Genomic DNA, 21,609 nt, shown 5'->3' on the forward strand with positions numbered 1-21,609 from the left:
CCTTATTGATCCCGTAAAGTGAAATGTTGTCGCCAAAGGCAGCACAGCAGCTTAAGATACAGTTACAGAGCATTGAGAGTAAGAAAGGAGCCATAGATACAGCAGTGTAAAAGACATCACACTAAAAACATAATTATGTAGATACAATGTTTCTGCCTGACAGTGTTTTCTCACACACGCACACACTCTCTCACACACACACACACACACACACACACACACACACACACACACACACACACACACACACACACACACACACACACACACACACACACACACACACACACACACACACACACACACACACACACACACACACACACACACACACACACACACACATGCAGTACTCACAGCCACACATGCATTTGTATAATCACAAACATTATCTCTTCTGCACACACCCACAAGCATATACACGACTCAACGCACACACACTTGCTCTAGCCATTTCTGTCTGTTACACACACGCACACACGCACGCATGCACGCACGCATGCACACACACACACACAACCCTTTGCATTCATCGTAAACACTCCCAGATGCCTTCAGTTTCCTGTATATGTTTACCTTTGCAATCTAAGTTAAGCTGTTCGCTCACTACTTCTACTATGTACCTCCCACCTGCAGAGCCCTCGAGGGCCTTAACGGGACGGATGAAGACAGAATGAGACAGTCACATGGTTCTCAGTCTGTCTGGGTTCCTCGTGGCGTTGATCACAGGTTAATTTGGCCTACTTGCTTCTCCACTGATGTGCCAACAATCCATCCATCAATCCCCCCGTTTCAAGCAGAAAACCACAGATTCCATTAGCTGGAGGGAGGTGCTGCCACCGAGCATTGCAGCTTTATTATCATAATGTCATAATGTCTTGGCAGAAGTCTTGGCAAACGTTCAGAACGTTTTGCATGATTCAAGAGTCACTATTTCTTCACTCAGAGATGTATATGTGCTTTGGACGATTGCCCTTGCGAAGCCAGCCGCTGTCTGCTGCTAATGGTTCTTAATAAATCATGACCGATGCTCGTTTTTGTCAGGCCGATACCGATATAAGTAATTTATATATACTGAAACTGTAAACTTAATTTGAATAACAAAAATAGAAACATTTCTAAATTACCCCAAGCAACTTTTTCTGCATTATGTTCTGTAAGAAAAAAAAATCATATCGGCCCATATTCCACAACATGCAGTTACTGATCGGCTGATAAAACCATCTGACTGATGAATCGGTCAGGCTCTTAAAAGCAAAAAGAAAAAATGCAACCCGTAACTAGTAATATTTACAAGCGAATTTACAGAAAAACAAGCCCAAAGTTGCTTGTAATAAGCGGACATGGCAACACTGATTCCCACCCCGATAGTGGAGGGAACCATGCAGGCTCTGTGGCCTAATGCAGATCTAACTGATCTGAAGTGAAATTAAAAAAGGTTGAGTTACCCATCATGTTGTTGACAGGAGAACACATGACATGATGTGCCCCTGACATGATGTGTTCCTGTGGGGCTCTTGTCGGTACACCTGTACCACTGAAACCAAACCCCCGTGTGTCTGTCAATAGAATGTCTGTTGGGATGTCCTCTAGCCCCTCTCCTCTTATAGAATCTACTCTTTTCTCTCCATTCTCCTCGGTTGAAAGAGGATGGCAGAGGTTAGACTAGCTCTCAGAAAGCACACATCCATCTCCTGGAGTTCTCCAGCGAGTCAGTGGCCTCTTTTCTATCTTCTAAAATTCTTCAACCACCGGTGGCAAGGGTTCCTGTTTGTGAGCATCAGAGATGACGACGACTCAGATTGGCTTCATTTTCAGAAAGCCACAGTGTGTAGAATAGCCAAGCTACTAGCTTATTGAATCCAAGAGAATACTATAATACTTTTATTATTAGCAGGAGTAGGACTATAAACTTTGAGAAAATGTACATGGTTTGCACTAAAAGGGTGCGATACAATAATGGTAGCAATACGTGATCCTAACATTTTATTTCCACAAAATGTGATCTGATTTTGATTAAAGCGATTGCAGTCACCATTGTTAGTGTGTAATGTATCATGATTCTTGACCCATTTGGACCTATTAAAGTTTTTCAGAAAACTTGTTAAAGTTTTTTTCAGAAAACTTTAACTTAACCCATTAAGACCTGGAACGCATGTGTCACTTTTTTTTTTCGAGTGCCGCGCTATGAGCTTGTAGATCTGCTATTTTTGAAAAATTGTGAAAATGTGTGCACATCTTTGAATATATATTGTTTAAATATAATTTTTAACTTTAAATAACTAAATAATTTTCTTTGCTTCTGGGGGTCCCTGGAACAAAACATTTTGAGATGGTGGTCCGCGGCCAAATACGTATCATTTTGGGGGTCCTTGACATGAAAAGGTTTGAGCACCACTGATATAGAAACATACGTTTTTCAGAAAACTGTTGGGATTTAAAAGACATTCGTAGAATCGGCGTCAGGTCTTAATGGGTTAAAGGCTTTAGAATGCATTTTTAGAATCTGCCTCAGGTCTAAATGGGGGGTTGCAACAGGCTTCTTTAACTCATTGGATGGGTCCCAGGAGATGACATCCATTTAGTCTGAAAGCACTTGGAAACGCAGGGTAGTGGGTTTGACTTTATGAATGCCCTATCATTTAAGCTAATTATCTTCATCTGAGACCCTAATATAATCACAGTCACATCTCAGAGTTTCCAGACATTAACCCATTAAGACCTGAGGCCAATTCTACAAAATGTCTTCTAAATCCTAATAGTTTTCTGAAAAACAGTGGTGCTCAAACTTGTTCATGTCAAGGACACCCAAGATCACATGTATTTGGCCGCCGACCCCCATCTCAAAATATTTTGTTCCAGGGACCCCCAGAGGCAAAGATTTGAGTTGCAAATGTTCGCTTTAAATGTATTATATATTCCAAGATTTGCACAAATGTACTAAGTCAAGGCTAATTAATACACATGAATCCAATGCGACTCCCAACAGAGACCAAATATATGTCATACATTTTTCCTCTTAAAGGCAAGCTTTCACTTTCTAGCCCGTGGGCTTTATTATGGTGACAGGAAACAGGAAATGGGTCAGGGGGGAACCCCCTCCCACCCCCCCTCCACCCTCCCCCCACCTGGTTGATATGCACACCTCGTGCGCTTGTGTTGCCAGATTTTGAGAGAGAAAGAAGCTACCAGGTCTAGGAAAACAAGCCCAAAAGAAGCGAAGCGACTTTTAGGCCATATGAGCACTTTAAACCTATATGCTGTGTACATCGGCTATTTGAAAATAGTGTCGTAGTAGATGAGCTATTTTCAAATAAATCTTGGGGAAAAAAGGGAAACATTGAAACATTTTTGAACAACACAAATCTATTACGGGGATCCCTGGCATAAAATGTTTTCAGATGGTGGGGGGGGACGGGACGGGACAAATGCATATTAATCTGTGGGTCGTTGCCATGAAAATGTTTAAGAACCACTGGTTTAAACAACATGAGGAAACAAGCCCAAATAAGCAACTACACTTTAGAAACAAGCCCCCCCAAAAAAGCGCAATCCGCAACCACAATATCTACAAGTTTACAGAAGAACAAGGCCAAAGTTGCTTATAATAAGCAGACATGGCAGCCCTGGCTCTTAGTCTCTGACTGAATACACTGTAGACCTTTGGCTGTGATAAGGATCTGCCAGAGGAAACTCAATGCAGTCCTGCACGGTAACACAGTTCCATGCTGCATTGTGCAGAAGGTCAGCAGCTTGTACGTTACAAGAGAACGTGACTCCTCAGCCTGTTCATATGTTGTTGTTGTTGTTGTTGTTGTTGCTGATGTCATGGCAAGTGGGCAGTGGTAGAAAAAGTACTCAAATGTTTTACTTAAGTAAAAGTATCAATACTGCAATGCAGAAGTACTCTGTTACAAGTAGAAGTCCGGAATGAAAAAAATACTTGAGTAAAAGTACAAAAGTATTGGTATCAAAATGTACTTAAAGTACCAAAAGTAAAAGTACTAAAATGTTTGAAAGTAGCAGATCTACAAGCTCACAACGCGTCGCGATGCGACGCGTTGTGAGCTTGTAGATCGGCTATTTTCAAATAGCCTAGGTATAGAATAGGGTTAAAGTGGTTAATGTATGTTTCATAATGTAATAATTTATATCTGAAAAGTAATTAGTAACTAAAGTTTTCAAATGATTGTAGCGGAGTAAAAGTACAATATTTGCCTCTGAGATGTAGTGGAGTAGAAGTAAAAGTATTGGAAATTGGAAATACTCAAGTAAAGTACAAATACCTAAAAATTGTACTTAAGTACAGTACTTGAGTAAATGTACTTAGTTACTTTACACCACTGCCAGTGGGTTTGCATTGTAATCAGATGGCGTTAACTTTACTGATCATGTGTTTGGCTTTAAATAATCAACCATGTCTTGGAATCAACCTGATGCAAAAAAAACAAAACAATTAGTTTAGGCAAGGAACAAGGGAGCATAAGGCAATGTTTTTTATTCCTTCTTAGCAAATTACATTTATATCCTCTCTCCAATCTACTGTCAAGATTTCTGTCTTAAGGTCCTTACACACCGGGGCGAATTCTTCATGCGAATAAATACGTTTTTTTTTAAAACCTTATAAAGTCAATGCAAGCGTCCACATCAGTTTCGCGAAGCGAAAAAGCGTCTTTTAATTATTCGGAACGAGTCCGAATTTTGCGTATATTCGCATATTCGCCGGTGTGTAAGGACCTTTACTGTTTGACAAGGTAACAGTTTCTTCCCCCAGGCAGTCAGGCTGTTGAACAGCTGACCTTGTTTTGCACTGTATGGTCATTCACTTGCACTTTATTTTGTATTTTGTGTTTTGTCTTTTCTCTGCACTATTGATGTTGTTTATGTGTATATAATGACTGAGAATGCTCTGAGCAAAACAAATTTCATTGTATTTATACTTGTATTTATACATATGACAAATAGACCTGAACTGAACTGAACAAATGCATCGGTGCCAAGTGACGACTACTTTGATTGATTGATTGAATACTTTATTAGTCAGAAATGTAAACAGCACATGGTACAGTCAGACATTTAGGCTAAAAGGATAACAGTAAAAAAGTCCCGGGGACTTGTTTCCATTGTGGTCCTATGTATTCAATTAATCAGCATAAAAATAACACAATGATACATGTCATCAACAAATACAATACAAATGTGCTCCCGTCACCACCACCCATTGAGGAATACAGGGAACTTCTGACGGAATCCAACACAGACGGGATTAAAACACATATCTACTAGCCTACTACTACTACTTACTGCTGTCAAGTATTGTGATCATAAGTGGAAAGAAAAGCGGTATGAATGTAACAGAACATTAGGGATGTTTTTGTTTTGGTCCACTGAAAACCAAGCAGTGTGTCACCCTTCCCACACCTGGAGATAAAAATGTACCTTTCAGAAGCTTTGGCCTGTAATGCCCTTATGCCTTTGTTTGTAAACAATGTTAATCCACCCAAAGAATCTGTCTGCCAGTGTCGATGTCAGTGAGCAAAAAAAAGAACAAGTGTAAGACACAGCATTAATATTTGGATTTGTACTATTTTTATGTTTTTTATTTTTATTCTGTTTGCTTTAGATTACAGTCACACGTTCCCACTACTACAGTCGTTGAAAAAGGTGGCAGTTCAAACCATAACAACAATCACTTGCTAACTGAAAGAGCCAATGGCCAGTCTTACAGCAGATTTTAACTCAAGAATATCGTCTCTTGTCAGGTGGAAACCTCATATGTGCAAAGTTGCAAACCTGTTACTTTTCAGGATTAAAATTCAAAATTAGCAAAAGTAGCAGATCTACAAGCTCAAAACGCGTCGCTTCGCGCCGCGTTTCGAGCTTGTAGATCTGCTACTTTTGATGCTTTTGTGCGACGCGGTAGTATAATCAAAGTAGGGCGTTAATTTACGAAAAAACACAAAAAGTTAGAATATGAAGATATGGTTTCTGATATGGTATTTAGGAGAATAGTTTGTCATATAGTTTCTGGAGCTCTTTGTTATTCAATAAATTCTCACTCCTCATCTTGGGGTCAGCAGCAGACCTTTTGAGACCTAATCCGAAAATTACCCCGTGAGCTTCGGGTGGCAAATCCCACTTGAAGTCCCAATAAGTATCTGTTATAAACCTGATGACTTATAAGTGTGGGTATCAGGTTTTTGCCAAGAGAAACTGAACTGAGCGTGAACCTCAAAGGAATGTTTAGATAGGTTCTTTGTGCAGTTTACACTGTGTTGTTTACCTCCCGACGATAACACAAGGAACGATTGAAATTTCACCGGGGTTCCTCGCTACAGCGTCTTGCTGTGCTGGTTGCGATGCTCACAAAGGGCCCGAGTCAAGTGCGTGTGACAAATGGACGAGCGGATCCCATTTTTCTAAAAAAGCTGTCAAAGCCGCTCCTTGTCCTTGCTGCCAGACGCGCTCGCCTGTGTATCCCTGTCAGAGCTGGTTGACGGAACGGGCCAATGTTCTCACCGGGGTTTGTGGAGAGGCACAATTAACCCGTTAGAACCTGAGGTTCCGATTCTACGAAATGTCTTCTAAATCCTAACAGTTTTCTGAAAAACGTACAGTATGTTGCTGTATCAGCGGTGCTCAAAACTGTATATCGCCGATCCCCATCTCAAAATACTTTGTTCCAGGAACCCCCAGAAGAAGCAAAGATTTGAGTTAAAAATGTTCGTTGTTGTTAAAAATATATATACGGTATTCAAAGATTTACACAAAATGTTTACGATTTTTTTTAAATAGCAGATCTACAAGCTCATAACGCGGCACGAAGTGACGCGCTATGAGCTTGTAGATCTGCTGTTTTTGAATAGCCAAATATAAAATAATGGTTAAAGTGGTTAAAATAGTCTAAAATAAGTCAAAATGCCACAGATGCTTTCCCGGTTTTAATGGGTTAACCATGGCCTGGCCTTACTTTACCCGCGGGGTGATGGACGAGGTTCGTCTCAGTCAGAGGCCTATTCCGACTCCACGCTGTTGGCCCGTGGGACAGAGGCCCCTGTCTCTTCCCTGGGCCGTGCCAGGCCAGGCTAGCTAGCCCGTCTTGTGAATGCACCCTGTCTCACCATTCTACCATTTCGCTGCTGAAGGACAAGGATGGAGCACTGTCCGCCCGATGGGACAGTGGCGGTTCTTTGACTCAGAAGTCTTTAAATGTTTAGATGGATCATCGAGATTTCCCCTCAGGGAATGGTGAGAATATTTAAAAGAAAACGCTTGCAAAAACAAATTCCTTTGCTTGTTTTGTCTAGGAGGCAAAGCTTGTTTGCTGAACTTGAACGTGCTTTGATTTGAACATTCTGTGTCAGAGGTTATAGATATCAATCATAACGGGTATCTTAAGTAGGAAAGTGTTATTTTAACGATGTGCGAGTGCCATTCTTGTGTGCGCAACTGCGCATCCTGTTTTTGTTTCATCAGCCTCTCAGCCTGGCATTTGATACGTTTGATATTTTTGGTCTGGTGAGTCAGTGCGTCTCTAAATCTCGGTCAGTCTGTTACCTTGGCTGTGTTCATGACACATTCATTGCTCTGTTTGGCTGACAACCAGACACATTCTGTCAGGCTGTCAAATATTCACTTCAACAAAATATTTGTGGTGTTTTACTGTGACTGTTTTCCCTCAGTGGAGAAATCTCACTGAAATATTTGAAGGTTTTGGAGGTGGAAGGCCATGGACAATTGAGGGCAATTTGTGCAAATGTTCGTCTTAATTTCTTTTTGGTGACATGCTGTAGTTCCAACTGCTATGCATAGCTTTCATATCCTCCGTGGGACTGGAACCCTGGTGTACCGCGCAAGCGCTGACATTTTTACTGTTATAGCTTAACACTGCACTATGTAACTTTCCTCTTCTAACCCGGAATTGAACCCGGTTTCCTGCGCTTTTTACCATTGAGCTAATAGAGCCTGCCTGCTTGCTCAGGGTATAAAGTGACCATCAGGTCAAAATCTGTGTCAGATCCTGTGTCTAGGTGAGACTTGACCTTTGACATGATCTAAATGTCTCAATTGAAGAGCAGGGAGACAAAATACATCCACTCCAATATTGTTTAAGTTATATTATATTAAAATAATATTTTTTATGACTAAATGTAATTTTGTCCAATCTGTATGGTATACAGTTTGGACAAAATTACATTTTAGTCATAAAAAAAAGTTACATAGTGCCGCTTTAATGAGCTATAACAGAGAGTCCATTTGGGATAGCAAGTTGTTAGAGTTTTTGTGGATACAAACCCACGGCATCCCAGCCAGTTCTGTATCTGAGCCACCAGAATGCTCCACTTCACATCTTGAAATTCATGTCATTTTTGTTTTTCACCAGTATTACATTTTTTTTCCTTGTAAGGGAATATGTTGAGCGTCTTTTTATTCAGTAGCGTCATGTTCATCACTGCTTCCTTTGTGCTTCACTGTTGTTTACAACAGTGGTTCTCAACCTTTTCAGGCCGCGGCCCCCCAAAATAATCAGAATTTGAACTGGGGACCCCGCAAAATAATCATATTTGAACTGGGGACCCCTCACCCTGACAAGCGCTGGGAATTGTTTTATCCACAGATAAAACATGAGGCGTTGTGAACATATAGATTTCAAACATTTTGCCTTTCTTTACATTCTTTTTTAGGTAAAATTTGACAATTTGGCCAACCATTTTTTATAGCATAGTTTGTTGCTTAGTTTTGATGCAGGAATAGCCTTTTTCTTTTGTTCTTTTTTGAAGTATTAAAAAGATCTTAAAATTCCTTAAATTGTCACTTCACTGTCATCTGGGGACGCCCCCAAAATCGTGTCGGGTGTGGACCCTCCTGGGGGTCCCGACCCACAGGTTGAGAACCACTGGTTTAGAAGACCTTGTTGTTTTGACCTTGTTGTTTTGACCTTGTTGTTTTGACCTTGCTGTGTAGACCTTGTTGTCTGGATGTGGGCATGTTACTGTTACTCTGTATGGTTGCACAAAGACCAGAGTGGGTGGGGGGGGGGGGGGGGGCAGTGATGCATTATGTACTCAGAGCTGATGACATTGATCTAATTGGGAATCGCTTGACACTGGGATAATGAATGATAATTAATGACCAGACCAACAATGCTTGACACTGAGATAATTAATGACCAACAATACATGCTGAGTCCTTCTCTTCTCTGCTGGCCGTCTGCAGTCAGTGTGTCCAGAACGTGGCCTTTAGAATCCATCCCATTTGGACTTAAACCACTTAAACCCTACCGTAGTATATATTTCATTGACTGGGTCCTGCAGGGATCTATAAATGCCCCCCCTCCTGTTTTCCCTCTACACAAAATCTCTTCGCCAAAAATAGCCGATCTACAAGCTCACAATGCCTCACAAACAATGCGATGCGTTGTGAGCTTGTAGATCTGATATTTTTGTAGAATGTTCGCCTATCATGACGTGCCAAGAATAGGAATGCTAGGGTTCATTCAGTCATAAGCAATGATGTTGGAAAGTTACCCCAGCATCCCTATTCTGGGGGGAACATTACATTAGTCAACCAAAAAAATAACGCGGCCCAGACGCTCGGGTGGTAAAGTAGCTTTTCTACCACAGTCTTGGGGTTCGAATCCACCGCATCGCATCTGGCTTTGTCGAGTGTGTGTACGTCTGTACGAACACAATTGGCCGGTGTTCGGGGGATGGAAATCGGGTGGGTGATATTTGTCACTGCACGTATTTGGCGGGAGGAGTAGGACGAAGGCTCTATGTCCTCCCGGTGGGGTAGGCTACTACAACAGCAGTGACAACACTGCAGAAATGTGTGTGGGGAGGAATTAATTGGCATAACGACTACATTGGGGAGAAAAACGGGTAAAGCCGCTATCCGCTATTTCAGTTATGACAGGTGTCTCACCATGTTCTCGTTTTCTCTCTCTCTCTCTCTCTCTCTCTCTCTCTCTCTCTCTCTCTCTCTCTCTCTCTCTCTCTCTCTCTCTCTCTCTCTCTCTCTCTCTCTCTCTCTCTCTCTCTCTTCCCCCCCCCCCTCCCCCCTACAACAGGTGTCCTGTAGTGTGTGGAACCTGCATGTGTGAAGCCGCAGCAGCCAGCAATGGAGCCCTGGCCTGCAGTGGCCTGGGTCCTACTGCTGACCATCATATCTGACTGGCTGAAGACGGCCCAGTCCAGGGACTTCACGGAGCAGGACATCATCTACCTCCACCCCTCCAGTGAGTAGCAGATACACAGTAGCAGAGAGAAGGAAGGAACCCCCCCACATCTCAACCCATTCAATTCGGGAACGCGTCTGTGTCATTTTATATTTCTTTGGCTATTCAAAATTAGCAGATCTACAAGCTCATAGCGCGGCACCGGATGCCGCGCTATGAGCTTGTAGATCTGCTATTTTTGAAAAATCTTGATTTATATCAAATATATATATTTTTTTTTTTAAACGAACATTTGTAACTCAAGTCTTTGCTTCTGGGGGGTCCCTGGAACAAAACATTTTGAGATGGGGGGGTCGGCGACCAAATATCAGTGGTGCTCCTTTTCCGTATCAAGGACCACCCAAAATGATATGTATTTGGCCACGGACCCCCATCTCAGAGTTAAAAATGTTCGCTTTAAAACATATATATATATAAATTTAAAGATTTGCACAAATTTAAAAAAAGATTATTGCAGATCTACAAGCGCATCGCACTTGGTGCCGCACTCTGAGCTTGTATACTGTATCTGCTATTTTTCAATAGCAAAAGAAATCTTAAAATGACACAGATGCATTGCCGGTCTTAATGGATTAAGTTGCGTCCTGTTTGTCGGCTCTGAATGACACTAATTAGACTAAAGGTTTTGCCCTTGATTTAGAACCAACTGTCTGCAGACCCACATGAAGGAGTCCTGCCAGTGTCTTCTTAACCACTGCGAGCTTGTACATCTGCTATTTTTGAACATTTTAGAAAGATGTTGAAAGAGTGAGAACTACTGATTTAGAAGACATTCGTAGAATCGCCCTCAGGTCGATTCCCTCGGGTCTTGACCCTATAAATATATACTGTATTGAGTTGAGTTCCTCAGGGCTCTATGTGACTCTTCTGTTTTCGCTCTACATTAGATATCTTCGCTGAAAATAGCCATCACATACAGGCTCGCTCAGGGTGGGACGATGTCAGGTCTCTGCTCTGTTATGTAAAGTGTCTGAATCACATGTTGTGATTTGGCACTATATATAATAACATTGAACTGAACTGAAAATGCAATTGAATTGAAAATAGTTTTTTTTTGCCCTTGAAGTGAAGAACACCCACTGACCATGGAGACACATGTAACGGTGTAGCTGTGTACACACACACACACACACACACACACACACACACACACACACACACACACACACACACACACACACACACACGTGATGGATGAGGTGGGATTCAATTTGCGCAGCTCCACAGAAACACAATGGCTGCTTTACAGTCCGCTCACATCTATGACGGCACTAGAGCTCATTTCCCAAAGTGATCCCCACAGCCTTAACAAGCCTTAGAAACAAGGATGTCCAGGTAGACAATGAACATCTGTCTAAACAACATGCTACTGTTATCTATTCTAAATCACATTCTTAAGATTTGTGGTCAGAAAAACACGTGGCAACGATATATCTTCATAGTAAACTAGAGAGAGGAGTGCACCCAAAAAAATACTTTTGATGGAGATTTTCGCATTCCTAAGCCAATACTTTTATGACGGCGGTCTCTCCGGTAGGAGACTATTTGAGTCTCCTACCGGATACATTAGCATCTTTGATTTGATTTGATTTATTTATTCGCACAATAAAAAAACAGTACAAAGGTAACATCATTAAAACAATGCAGAAATAAGTGCAGGTGAGAAAGGAAACCCATATAGGGCTTATAAAAGGTTCTCACCTAAAATAATAAACAAGTAGTAAGTTAAACATAGTAATCAAACATAAGACAAGACAAACAACAAGTACCTTGTGTGCAGTTGAATGTGTGGGTGCGAGTGTCCGTGGATTGAGTGTGCGTGTGTGTGCACGTGTCTGCACATGTGTGTCTGTGTGTGTGCATGTATGCAGAAGTAAAGCTATGTTATATGGTAGAAGCAAGTGGAGAGACTTGATTCATCAGGCTGGCCCTCAGTCTATGTTTAAAGTTACTGAGTGTAGATGAGGAGTTGGCAATAAGTATGTGTGTATTCCAGAGTAAAGAACCTCTGTCTTTAATGGAGAACTGGCAACATCTTTCCACCCGTCATAACATTATTGGCTTAGAAATGCGACAAAAACAAAAAAAAATCCATGAAGTCAAGTCTCCATGGGGTGACTCATTGATAGAACAATTTTTTTTTGGGTGAACTATCCCTTTAAACCCCAGCATCAGTATTCTGGGGAAATCCTTCGCAGAAAATAGCCGTCCTACAAGCTCACCATGCGTTGACACTTTGTGGCACTCTACCACTGCGCCACAACGCCCTAAACATTTTTTATAAAGCAAAGTTAGATATCTGTTTGTCATAAACGTGTATATCAGGACATGGTTATACACAAGTTGAACATGGATTAAATTAGACACACAACAATAAGAGGCAATAAAACCAAACAATCTGGCTTTCCTTTAAAGCTTGCGTGTTTGCCAGCTACCTAAACGACGCCTGTGGGGCTGTACTGTAATTAGCCATTTGTTTGGCAGCGTGCCAAATAAATACTTAGGCGCGATCGATCCAACAAAACACAAGTGCTTATCAGACAAACATAAGTAGCTTGATGGGAGTTGATGTGAAGTTCAGTGAAGTTCAGAGGCACAGGTTTAGGCAGGGTGTTGTTGGGCTGCAGGCCAGGCAGGAAGCAGCAGACTGCGGGTGCCAGCCAGGGAACCAGAGAATCCTCCTCCGTCAGCGGGACTCCCTCTTTCTTTGGTGTTTCGCCCAGGTGGGCGTGGTTGAATGCCTAAACCTAACCCAGAAGAGAAATTTGATTTCTTCCCGGGACTCAAGCTAGTGAAACTAGCCGATCTACAAGCTCACATCGCGACGCGTTGTGATCTTGTAGATCTGCTATTTTCACTACTTCTGAAGTTATTTTTAAAGTTTGTTTTTGTTGGAATTTAGATTTTTTTAATGAATAACAATTTTAAAAAATGGAAAAATAAATAAATTGAAAATCTTTTGAAAAAAAAATAATAAAAAGGATTTAAGTAAAATATTTACTTGCGACACGCGACCCATAAAAGTGGGTCCGCGACCCACTGTTTGGGAACCACTGCCTAACCTCAAAACCACGCCCACCTGGGTGAAACACCTGGGAAAGAAGGAGTCCCCTCCGTCAGCACCGGCCAGCGGCACTACATCACTTCTTGGACTGAGTGCAAAGACGGCATCTGTGATCGGCGCCCAGCAGACTTGAACTGATGAGACGTTTTCAAATCCTTTTTTCTTTGGCAGACGTGCTTATAGTCCCAGGTTAAAATTTCAACCTGGGGGAGGTGCCGCCGGCCTAGCGGTTAAGGCGCAGACCACGTATTATAGGCTCTAATGCAGCCTGATAGCAAGTCGCGGGTTCGAGTCCTGAACCCTGACGACCTTTGCTGCGTGTCACTCCCCGATTCTCCTTCCCTGTTTCCTGTCTCTCTCTCTACTGTGTACTATCAATAAAGGCAGACAAATTATTTTTAGGAAAAAAAAATCTTTAGCTGTTGTTCCGTGGTTGTAAATAGAAATAATTCCATTCCCTCCCAATCCACACAAACAGACAGACGGACAGGCAGAGAGACAGAGCTTCCTGTGCGTATTCTCCAGCTGATTTGAACGGATAATCATTCATTCAGTTCAGTCAAGTGGTCTGATTAACAGACAAGGGCCCGGTTAAATCAATTAGCCTCAGTCACTTCATCCTGGCGCTGTATGATAGTTGGTCAAATTTTAGCCTTCCAAAAACGTCAGGCTCACCCGCCGCTCGTCTCTGTCGGGTGGAAACCTCATATGTCCAAAACTGTTAGTTTTCAGGATTACAATGGCAGATCAGATACAAGCTCAAAACGCGGCTTGTAGATCTGCTGTTTTTGATGCTTTTGTGCGACGCTGTAGTATGATCAAGTAGGACGTTAATTTACGAAAAAACACAAAAAGCCGATACTGTAGGTGCCTCGGGGCTAAAGCACCCATGGTGAAATGAGGAGGTGCTGGTCAAAAATAAAATAAAAAATAAAATAATAATATATATTCTTTTTTCAAAATCAGATCGCCTGGTTCAGATCGCCACTGAATAAACCGAATTAACCGAAATAAAGTTACAAAACCCCCCCAAAAAAGTAAATTATCCGCTCAAAACCCGCAAAATTTTGCGCGCGTGCATGTGTGCCAGGTTGCGCACCCACTAGAGCTTATAAATATCGGCGCCCCTGACACAGAGAGAGCGAGATGGTCAGGGCAACCATGTCAGCTGCAGTTGTTAATCCCACGGCTCGCCGTCTTCTCTGTATCTGGTGTCTGGTCTCCGGTGAAGCCGTAAAGCGAGGCTAGACGATGGGGTACCAACCGCAGAACCCTCATCCTCTTGTAAAAAGCTTTCATTAGACTCTCTGTTATTACAGCGCTACGACTAATGGCCCCGCAGGGAGAGGGTCACTCCATCCGCTGTGTCATCTGTCCGTCTTTCCTCTCACACTCTCGCTTTGCTTATGATATGATTACACTGCTTACACTACAAAGCTTTAATGGCCGTGGCCTGCTGGAGATATGAGGGGGCTCTGTCTGTGGTTTGTTAAATAGACTGGAGGCTGGAGTGGCTTTGTGTGGGGTAAACCTGCTGCTGAGCCCCTCTCTGTTCCCCAGCCAGCCAGCCAGACACATACACACACACACACACACAGCTGGTGGAGCAACTGTCTGTAGTATTATGTCCCCTCCCCTCCAGCAACGCAAACACACGCAAGCGGGCACGCACGTACACACACACACACACACACACACACACACACACACACACACACACACACACACACACACACACACACACACACACACACACACATGTACACACACACACACACACACACACACACACACACACACACGCACAGCCCATCCCGGGGTCTTTGAAGTGCTGTGGTATGTGTCCATGTGGATCCATGCATAGCCAACCATTACGGTTAACCTCACCCCGCGTTCGTTTTGCCTTGTGACCTTTCCCCCCCTTTTGTCCCGCCCATACATCAGCCCCGCCCCCCAGCCTCAGGCCTCTCTTGTGTCCCCAATGAAAAGTAGGAAGGACATAGTAAAACAAAAAACAAAAAACTCACAAAAATCTGTTTTTGTAGGCGACGGAGAACTGTATCGTCATCGTGCAAAGTTTCTCGCCGATCGGTCCAGTTATAGGTAAAACCGTGAATCGTCCTGTTATAGCGCCACCCCCAAGGACCCCTGGCGGTCCCCGCACCCCCATTTTGAGAACCACTGGTCTAGGCGGTGTATGGTGGTAATGTGATGATCATGAGCTGAGAGCTAATTGATTGTTGTCCCCCCTCAAACCCCCCCCGCTGGCTGTCCCCGTGACTCGGATGGAATGTTCCGACAAGGGACCCCCGGTCTCTAATTGCACCCCAGTGTCAATTAGATCATGTTCCTTCTCAGGCAGATTTCCACGAAATCCTCCTCTCTCTCTCTCTCTCTAGGCCTTGTCAGTTCTGTAATCACCATTCTGATTACGTTTCCAAGCCACTGTGTCGTGACTGTCAGCCCACAGAATGGGTTTGTGGCAGAGGTGGAAAAGGTACTCGCATTACAAGTAAAAGTCCAGAATTCAAAATTTACTTGGGTAAAAGTACAAAAGTATTGGCATCAAAATATACTTAAAGTGCCAAAGGTAAAAGTACGTAGCCTACATGTTTGAAAATAGCCGATCTACAAGATCTTGTAAATAGCTTTTCAAATTTTCAAATAGCCTACAGTAGGTATAAAATAGGGCTAAAGTGGTTAATGTATGTTTTATAATATCATAATTTATATCTGCAAAGTAACTAGTAACTAAAGTTTTCAAATAATTGTAGTGGAGTAAAAGTACAATATTTGCCTCTGAGATGTAGTTGAGTAGAAGTAAAAGTATTTTTGAGTACTTGAGTAAATGTACTTAGTTACTTTACACCACTGGTTTGTGGGGGGCCTGTTTTCTTCCGTACTTGCTCCCACAAGAATAAGTAGCGCTGGTTCAATTGGCCAGAGCCCAGGTGGGACTAGTGTACGCAGTAAAATCCAGGGTGGTGATAATAACCACTTAAACCCTACATTATATCTTCTCTGTCGGGTGGAAACCTCACATGTCCAAAACGGTTACTTTTCAGGATTCAAATTTGAAAACAAAGTAGCAGATCTACAAGCTCGAAACGCAGCGCGAATCTGCTACTTTTGATGCTTTTGTGTAACGCTGTAGTATGATCAAGTAGGGCGTTAATTTACGAAAAAACTCAAAAGAGTTAAAATATGGAGATAAGAGGTTTCTGCCCGACAGCAACGATATACAGTACAGTACTAAGGGCTCTATTCTTGGCCTCCCTGTTAAAGGGGAAGACCAATCATTTTCAACATTGAACTATGTCTTTAATACACCTCAGTGACATACGCAGGGTGTACTTTTGGCTCCGCCCCCTCAGCCAAAAGTACACCCTGCGTATGTCACTGATCACATGACCTCAATCAATTATCCAGTTTTAGGCAACATAGAGGGGGGGGGGGGACTTTTTTCTTATTTCCACACAACAGCTGTGTATTAAAGACATAGTTCAATGTTAAAAATGAGTGGTCTTCCCCTTTAAGGATCAGGCAGGTGGACCTTTGGTATGCATTAGTCCATGGACCCTCATATTGCGTAGAAGAGTGTCCCATTTTGTTTCATTTGTACACTCTCAGAGTTACAGACCCGTAAAGGGTCCATTTGGACTTCCTAACTATTCATCGTTTAACTGGGGGTCCCCGGACCCCAGGTATGTGTCAAGCCAAGCCATTTTCATGGTCCTACTAAAACCAATGCACTTTGTACCCGTATACCTACCTGTACCGTATACCTCTAAAAAACATGACTGTTTTTATACTCTCTGATAAGCTGGTCTTTGTTTAAGATACACGCTTTTCCAAGTGTGACAGTTTGTGACATGCTCGTTGTAAGTGACTGAAGCAACACAACTGTCTGCTGGAAGCAAGGCATGTTCGAGGTCAGCTACCTGGCCCCCACATAGTCCAGTAAGAAAATTACTTAAGATCTTTCACCAAACAAAGGATGGAATTCTTGGTATCAGGTTTGGCTTTCTGGGGTACTCCTTGAGATATCCATAGCAGCCCAGAGGCCTCCCTTCTGGTCTGGCCAGTGGGGATTTGTGAGCGTGCGTGTGTGCGCGTGCCTTTCTGCGTGTGCATGTGTGGTCTGTTCGTGTACATTGTAGAGAAGGAGAAGGTCCGCACACGTCTTAATGCTCCCAAAAATATGTATTTATTGAGCGGTATAAAAACACAACGTCTCTGCGACCTTCGCTCAGGTGTACTGTACACCTGTCAGTATACCTATGCTATACTTTATGTATGGAGTCAAAAGTCATTACATGTCTTTGAAATGTAATGGAGTGAAAGTCATAAGTATTCCCCAAAAAATGAATACTCAAGTAAAGCACAGATAGTACTCAAGTAACAGTACTTCGTTATCGTCCACGACTGTGTTGTATGGAGGGGGAAGCCACCAGTGTTGCCATGTCTGCTTATTATAAGCGACTTTGGGCTTCTTTTTCTGTTAAGTTGCTTGTAAATTGCGGGTTGCTTATTTGGGCTAGCTTCCAAATGTTTTAATTATTATTCAAACTAGTGACTCAAATATTTTTTGAGAGCCCCCGTACCAGATTTGTGTTGATAGAATGTTTCAAAAAATCTTCCACATTTTATTTCATTTTTTTTTTAAATATAGCAGATCTACAAGTTGTTGCGATCTTGTAGATTGGCTGTTTTCAAATAGCCGATGTATAAAGTATATATGTTTAAAGTGCTCATGATGTGGCCTAGTAGTCGCTTCTTTTGGGCTCGATTTCCTAGACCTGGTTGCTTATTTCTCTCGCAAACTCTGGCAACACGCGAAGCCACAAGGCAGAAGTTCCTGGGAGGTATAAAAAAAGGGAAGAGGTCACCGTCTGGCCAAGGCAGGATCAAACCTGATTGGCAGGCTTTTGTGAGCCTGAAAGAAAGTTTGTGTGACCCGCAGACCTGCAGCTGTCACAGGGGAGGAGGGTGTGTGCTGTGGAAGAGTGAGAGGGGCCAATCAGATTAATGTAATGGTGCGAAATTGGAAAGACTAACAGCGTCAAACGTTTGATCCTGGCAGATGGTCGCCATGGTGGACAATTTCCATCTCTCGGGACCCTTTGCATAGAGGAGAAGAGGCCAGAGTGTAATGAAGGCAGCACTCTGCAGTTTGTAGCCAAATTAGGAGGGGATTGTAATCTGTGGACCAGGGTGTGTTCTACCGCGTTACGCTATATACGTCGTATGACGTGCAGAATTTAAAAAAAAAGCGTAGCCCTCTACTAACCGATCAGTGGTGTAAAGTAACTAAGTACATTTACTCAAGTACTGTACTTATTAAGTACAATTTTGAGTTTGATTTTTTTTTTACTTTACTGGAGTATTTCCAATCTGCAGTACAGTAACTTCTACTCCACTACATTTCAGAGGCAAATATTATACTTTTACTCCACTACAATTATTTTGGTTCTAGTGACTCATCCTGCCCTCCTAATACGTGAGGGGGCCTTGTTTTTTTGATACCTTTTTTCTTTTATAATTTTTTTTTATTGTATTTAATTTATTTCATTTCCCCCCAAAAATATCTAAAATAAATGAAAAAAGTAATTGAAAAAACACGGTCTCCTCACGTATTAGAAGGACAATATCAGTCACCAGAACCAAGGACGAGTGTTTCCGATGAATCTAATATGGTTAAAATGGAGTTTGAAGTTACAATGGGTTTGTATAGGAAGGGGGCGTGTCTGATAAAATGAATATCAAATATCTAAATACTGACAGAAGAAACTTCAAAACTGTACGGGGTGCTCCCAAAAGCCTGAGTAGGCGATAAAATGACCGAATTTGTTTTTTAAAGTTTTTAAGTAAAACATGTGAGTACTTTTGCCACCACTGCTAATTTCATCCATTGACCTGGCATGTCGTGCAGGGAATGATTATTGTATGCCCTCCGCAAAAAACTAGAAAACAACACTGGTTACAACCACCACCATGGTTGGAAGTGATGTACTATTGACGGTAGGGAGATCATTTTTCTCATAAAGTATATAATGTCGTAACATCTCAACAAATCAAAAGACGGAACGGCATTAAAACAATCCCTTGTACAGTATATAGTACACATCCCAGTGCATCCGGTGTACTTTGTGAAAGAGGGTTGTTGTTGTTGGATTTACTCCTACTTTTCATCCGGATCATTTTAAAAGGTTTGCTGGCGAGATGCCCATATTAAGGCCCAATGCAACGAAACCCAAATCCCTTCCTCTAGTGAATGAATGCTTTTAGGAATTTTAATGCAGAATTATTTTTGATGCTGATTATACATTTAAAATGTTTTTTTTTTTCTCTTCTCCGCAGCCACTCCGTTCCCTGGTGGGTTCAAGTGCTTCACCTGTGAAGACGCTCCCGACAACTTCGAGTGCAACCGCTGGGCGCCAGACCTGTACTGCCCACGAGGTAATGAAGACTATTCTTGACAAAATAACATCCATCTTAACCATTTAAACCATATTATCGTCCCTATCGGGTAGAAACCTCATATGTCCAAAACTGTTACTTTTCAGGATTCAAATTCAAAAGTAGCAGATCTACAAGCGATCTTGCGGATCTGCTACCTTTGATGCTTTTGTGTGATGCTATAGTATGATCAAGTAGGGCACAAAAACACAAAGTTAGAATATGGAGATAGGAGGTTTCTGTACCGACAGCAACGATAATACTTATTCACTGCCACAATTATTGGCCGCGTTTGCCCACTGCCAGAGATTTTTCATTAAAAAAAAAAAAGTACTCAGGAGCCGAGATACAGAATTTTTAAGTTTTAAGTTAACAAGGAAGTGGAAGGGAGTCTAAATCTTCGAAAAATCATATCTCCTTGGTTTGAAAAAATAATAATATGTTTTTTACGTCAGTGGCAGTATTGGTAAACGGGAATAATTACGTCAATTACGTCAGTGGCAGTGAATGAGTTAAACTAATACTCTGTGCTTGGTACGCTCTATTTTCCCCTCTACACCAAATCTATGGGCCACAACAACCAAATCTCTTTACCGAAAATAGCCCCATCTACAAGCTCATACGAACTTCTAGATCTGAAATTTTCAACCCCCCGCCCCCCCCCCCCCCATATGAGGGATGCTAGGGTTCAAGGGATAAATGTAGTTGACTCTTATGAAGTTGGACCACTTGAACCCCAGCATCCATATTCTGGGAGAGAACATTAGCCGAAAATAGCAGATACAGTATATACAAGATCTGAATCTATAATGTGTCACTACGCAACACGTTGTGCAGCTTGTAGATCAGCTATTTTTGGTGTAGAGGGAAAAAGGCGCAGAGCCAACTTGGGTCCAATCGACTACGTCTTGAGGGTTTAAGTAGTTTTAAGTCTACAATACAGCTGGCATGCTTTCATCTGAAATATTACCAGCGCGTGCATTTCATGAAACCTACTGTATATGTGCCTAATATGCAGCGTTGGTGTAATAATAGGATCCGTATTTTCTGTTCTTCCTCACCTCTCAAGTGCTTGTCTTCTTGTATTTAGATAACGGCATTCTTTGCCTCCATGAGTCGCTGTAAATTCACACACACTGTTTATTCAGTGGAGGTCTCTGTACCTGTACATATTTCACCCGCCGCGGACATGTTTAGCTCATAAATAGCTGTCCTGATAAAAAACGCGCCAGCCCCAAAGTCAGCCTGTCATGACCGCTGCTGCCGGGTCAGATTTACAGTTCCTCTTTAATGACTGAGTATTCCTTGGCCCTGGCTCATAAAAAAGCACATTCTTTGTTTGGAAAAACACACTCATAGATTGTCAGAGATACCAGGGCTTGACCAAAAAAACCTGACGTGGAATGTTGTTCACCCCGTAACGTTAGCAATGAGCGGCATTTCCCTCAGGTCATAGCGGTCTATGACTAGTACTGTACTTAAGTTTAGGTATTTGTACTTTACTCCAATTTCCAATACTTTTACTTGCATTGCAACATTTTGTACTTTTACTTTTACAAAAGATGTTTAACATTTGAAAACTTGAAATGGGTCCATTTTGATGGCAATACTTTTGTACTTTTACTCAAGTACATTATGAATTCCGGACTTTTACTTGTAACGGCGTATTTCTATATTGCAGTATTGATACTTTTACTTGAGTAAAAGGTTTGAGTACTTTTTTCACCACTGATGACAAAAGTCACACTCATAGGATAAGGAATTGTGTAGATATGATATAGCAAAAAAGAGAAGCGGCTCGTGCCCAATTCCAATCCCAGAAGGCAGGCGAGATGAAAAGGTGCTTCTG

At 42.1% G+C, this 21,609-nt stretch overlaps 2 protein-coding genes across 2 annotated transcripts in view; one reads left to right on the plus strand and one right to left on the minus strand.

Moving 5' to 3' along the window:
* LOC308073623 (rho-related GTP-binding protein RhoE-like) overlaps nt 1-21,609 on the minus strand; it is a 528,647-nt gene that overhangs the window by 167,347 nt on the left and 339,691 nt on the right. The window lies entirely within an intron of this gene.
* The window catches only part of lypd6 (LY6/PLAUR domain containing 6), a 52,604-nt gene that overhangs the window by 24,445 nt on the left and 6,550 nt on the right, over nt 1-21,609 (plus strand). Inside the window, exons 2-3 of the mRNA XM_080413177.1 lie at nt 10,070-10,237; nt 19,662-19,760. Coding sequence (XP_080269303.1) covers nt 10,120-10,237; nt 19,662-19,760 — 217 coding nt within the window. The 5' untranslated portion in view covers nt 10,070-10,119. The remainder of the gene's footprint in view (nt 1-10,069; nt 10,238-19,661; nt 19,761-21,609) is intronic.

This window comes from Gymnoscopelus braueri (genome assembly GCF_963280865.1).
Source record: "Gymnoscopelus braueri genome assembly, chromosome: 18".
Lineage (NCBI taxonomy): Eukaryota > Metazoa > Chordata > Actinopteri > Myctophiformes > Myctophidae > Gymnoscopelus > Gymnoscopelus braueri.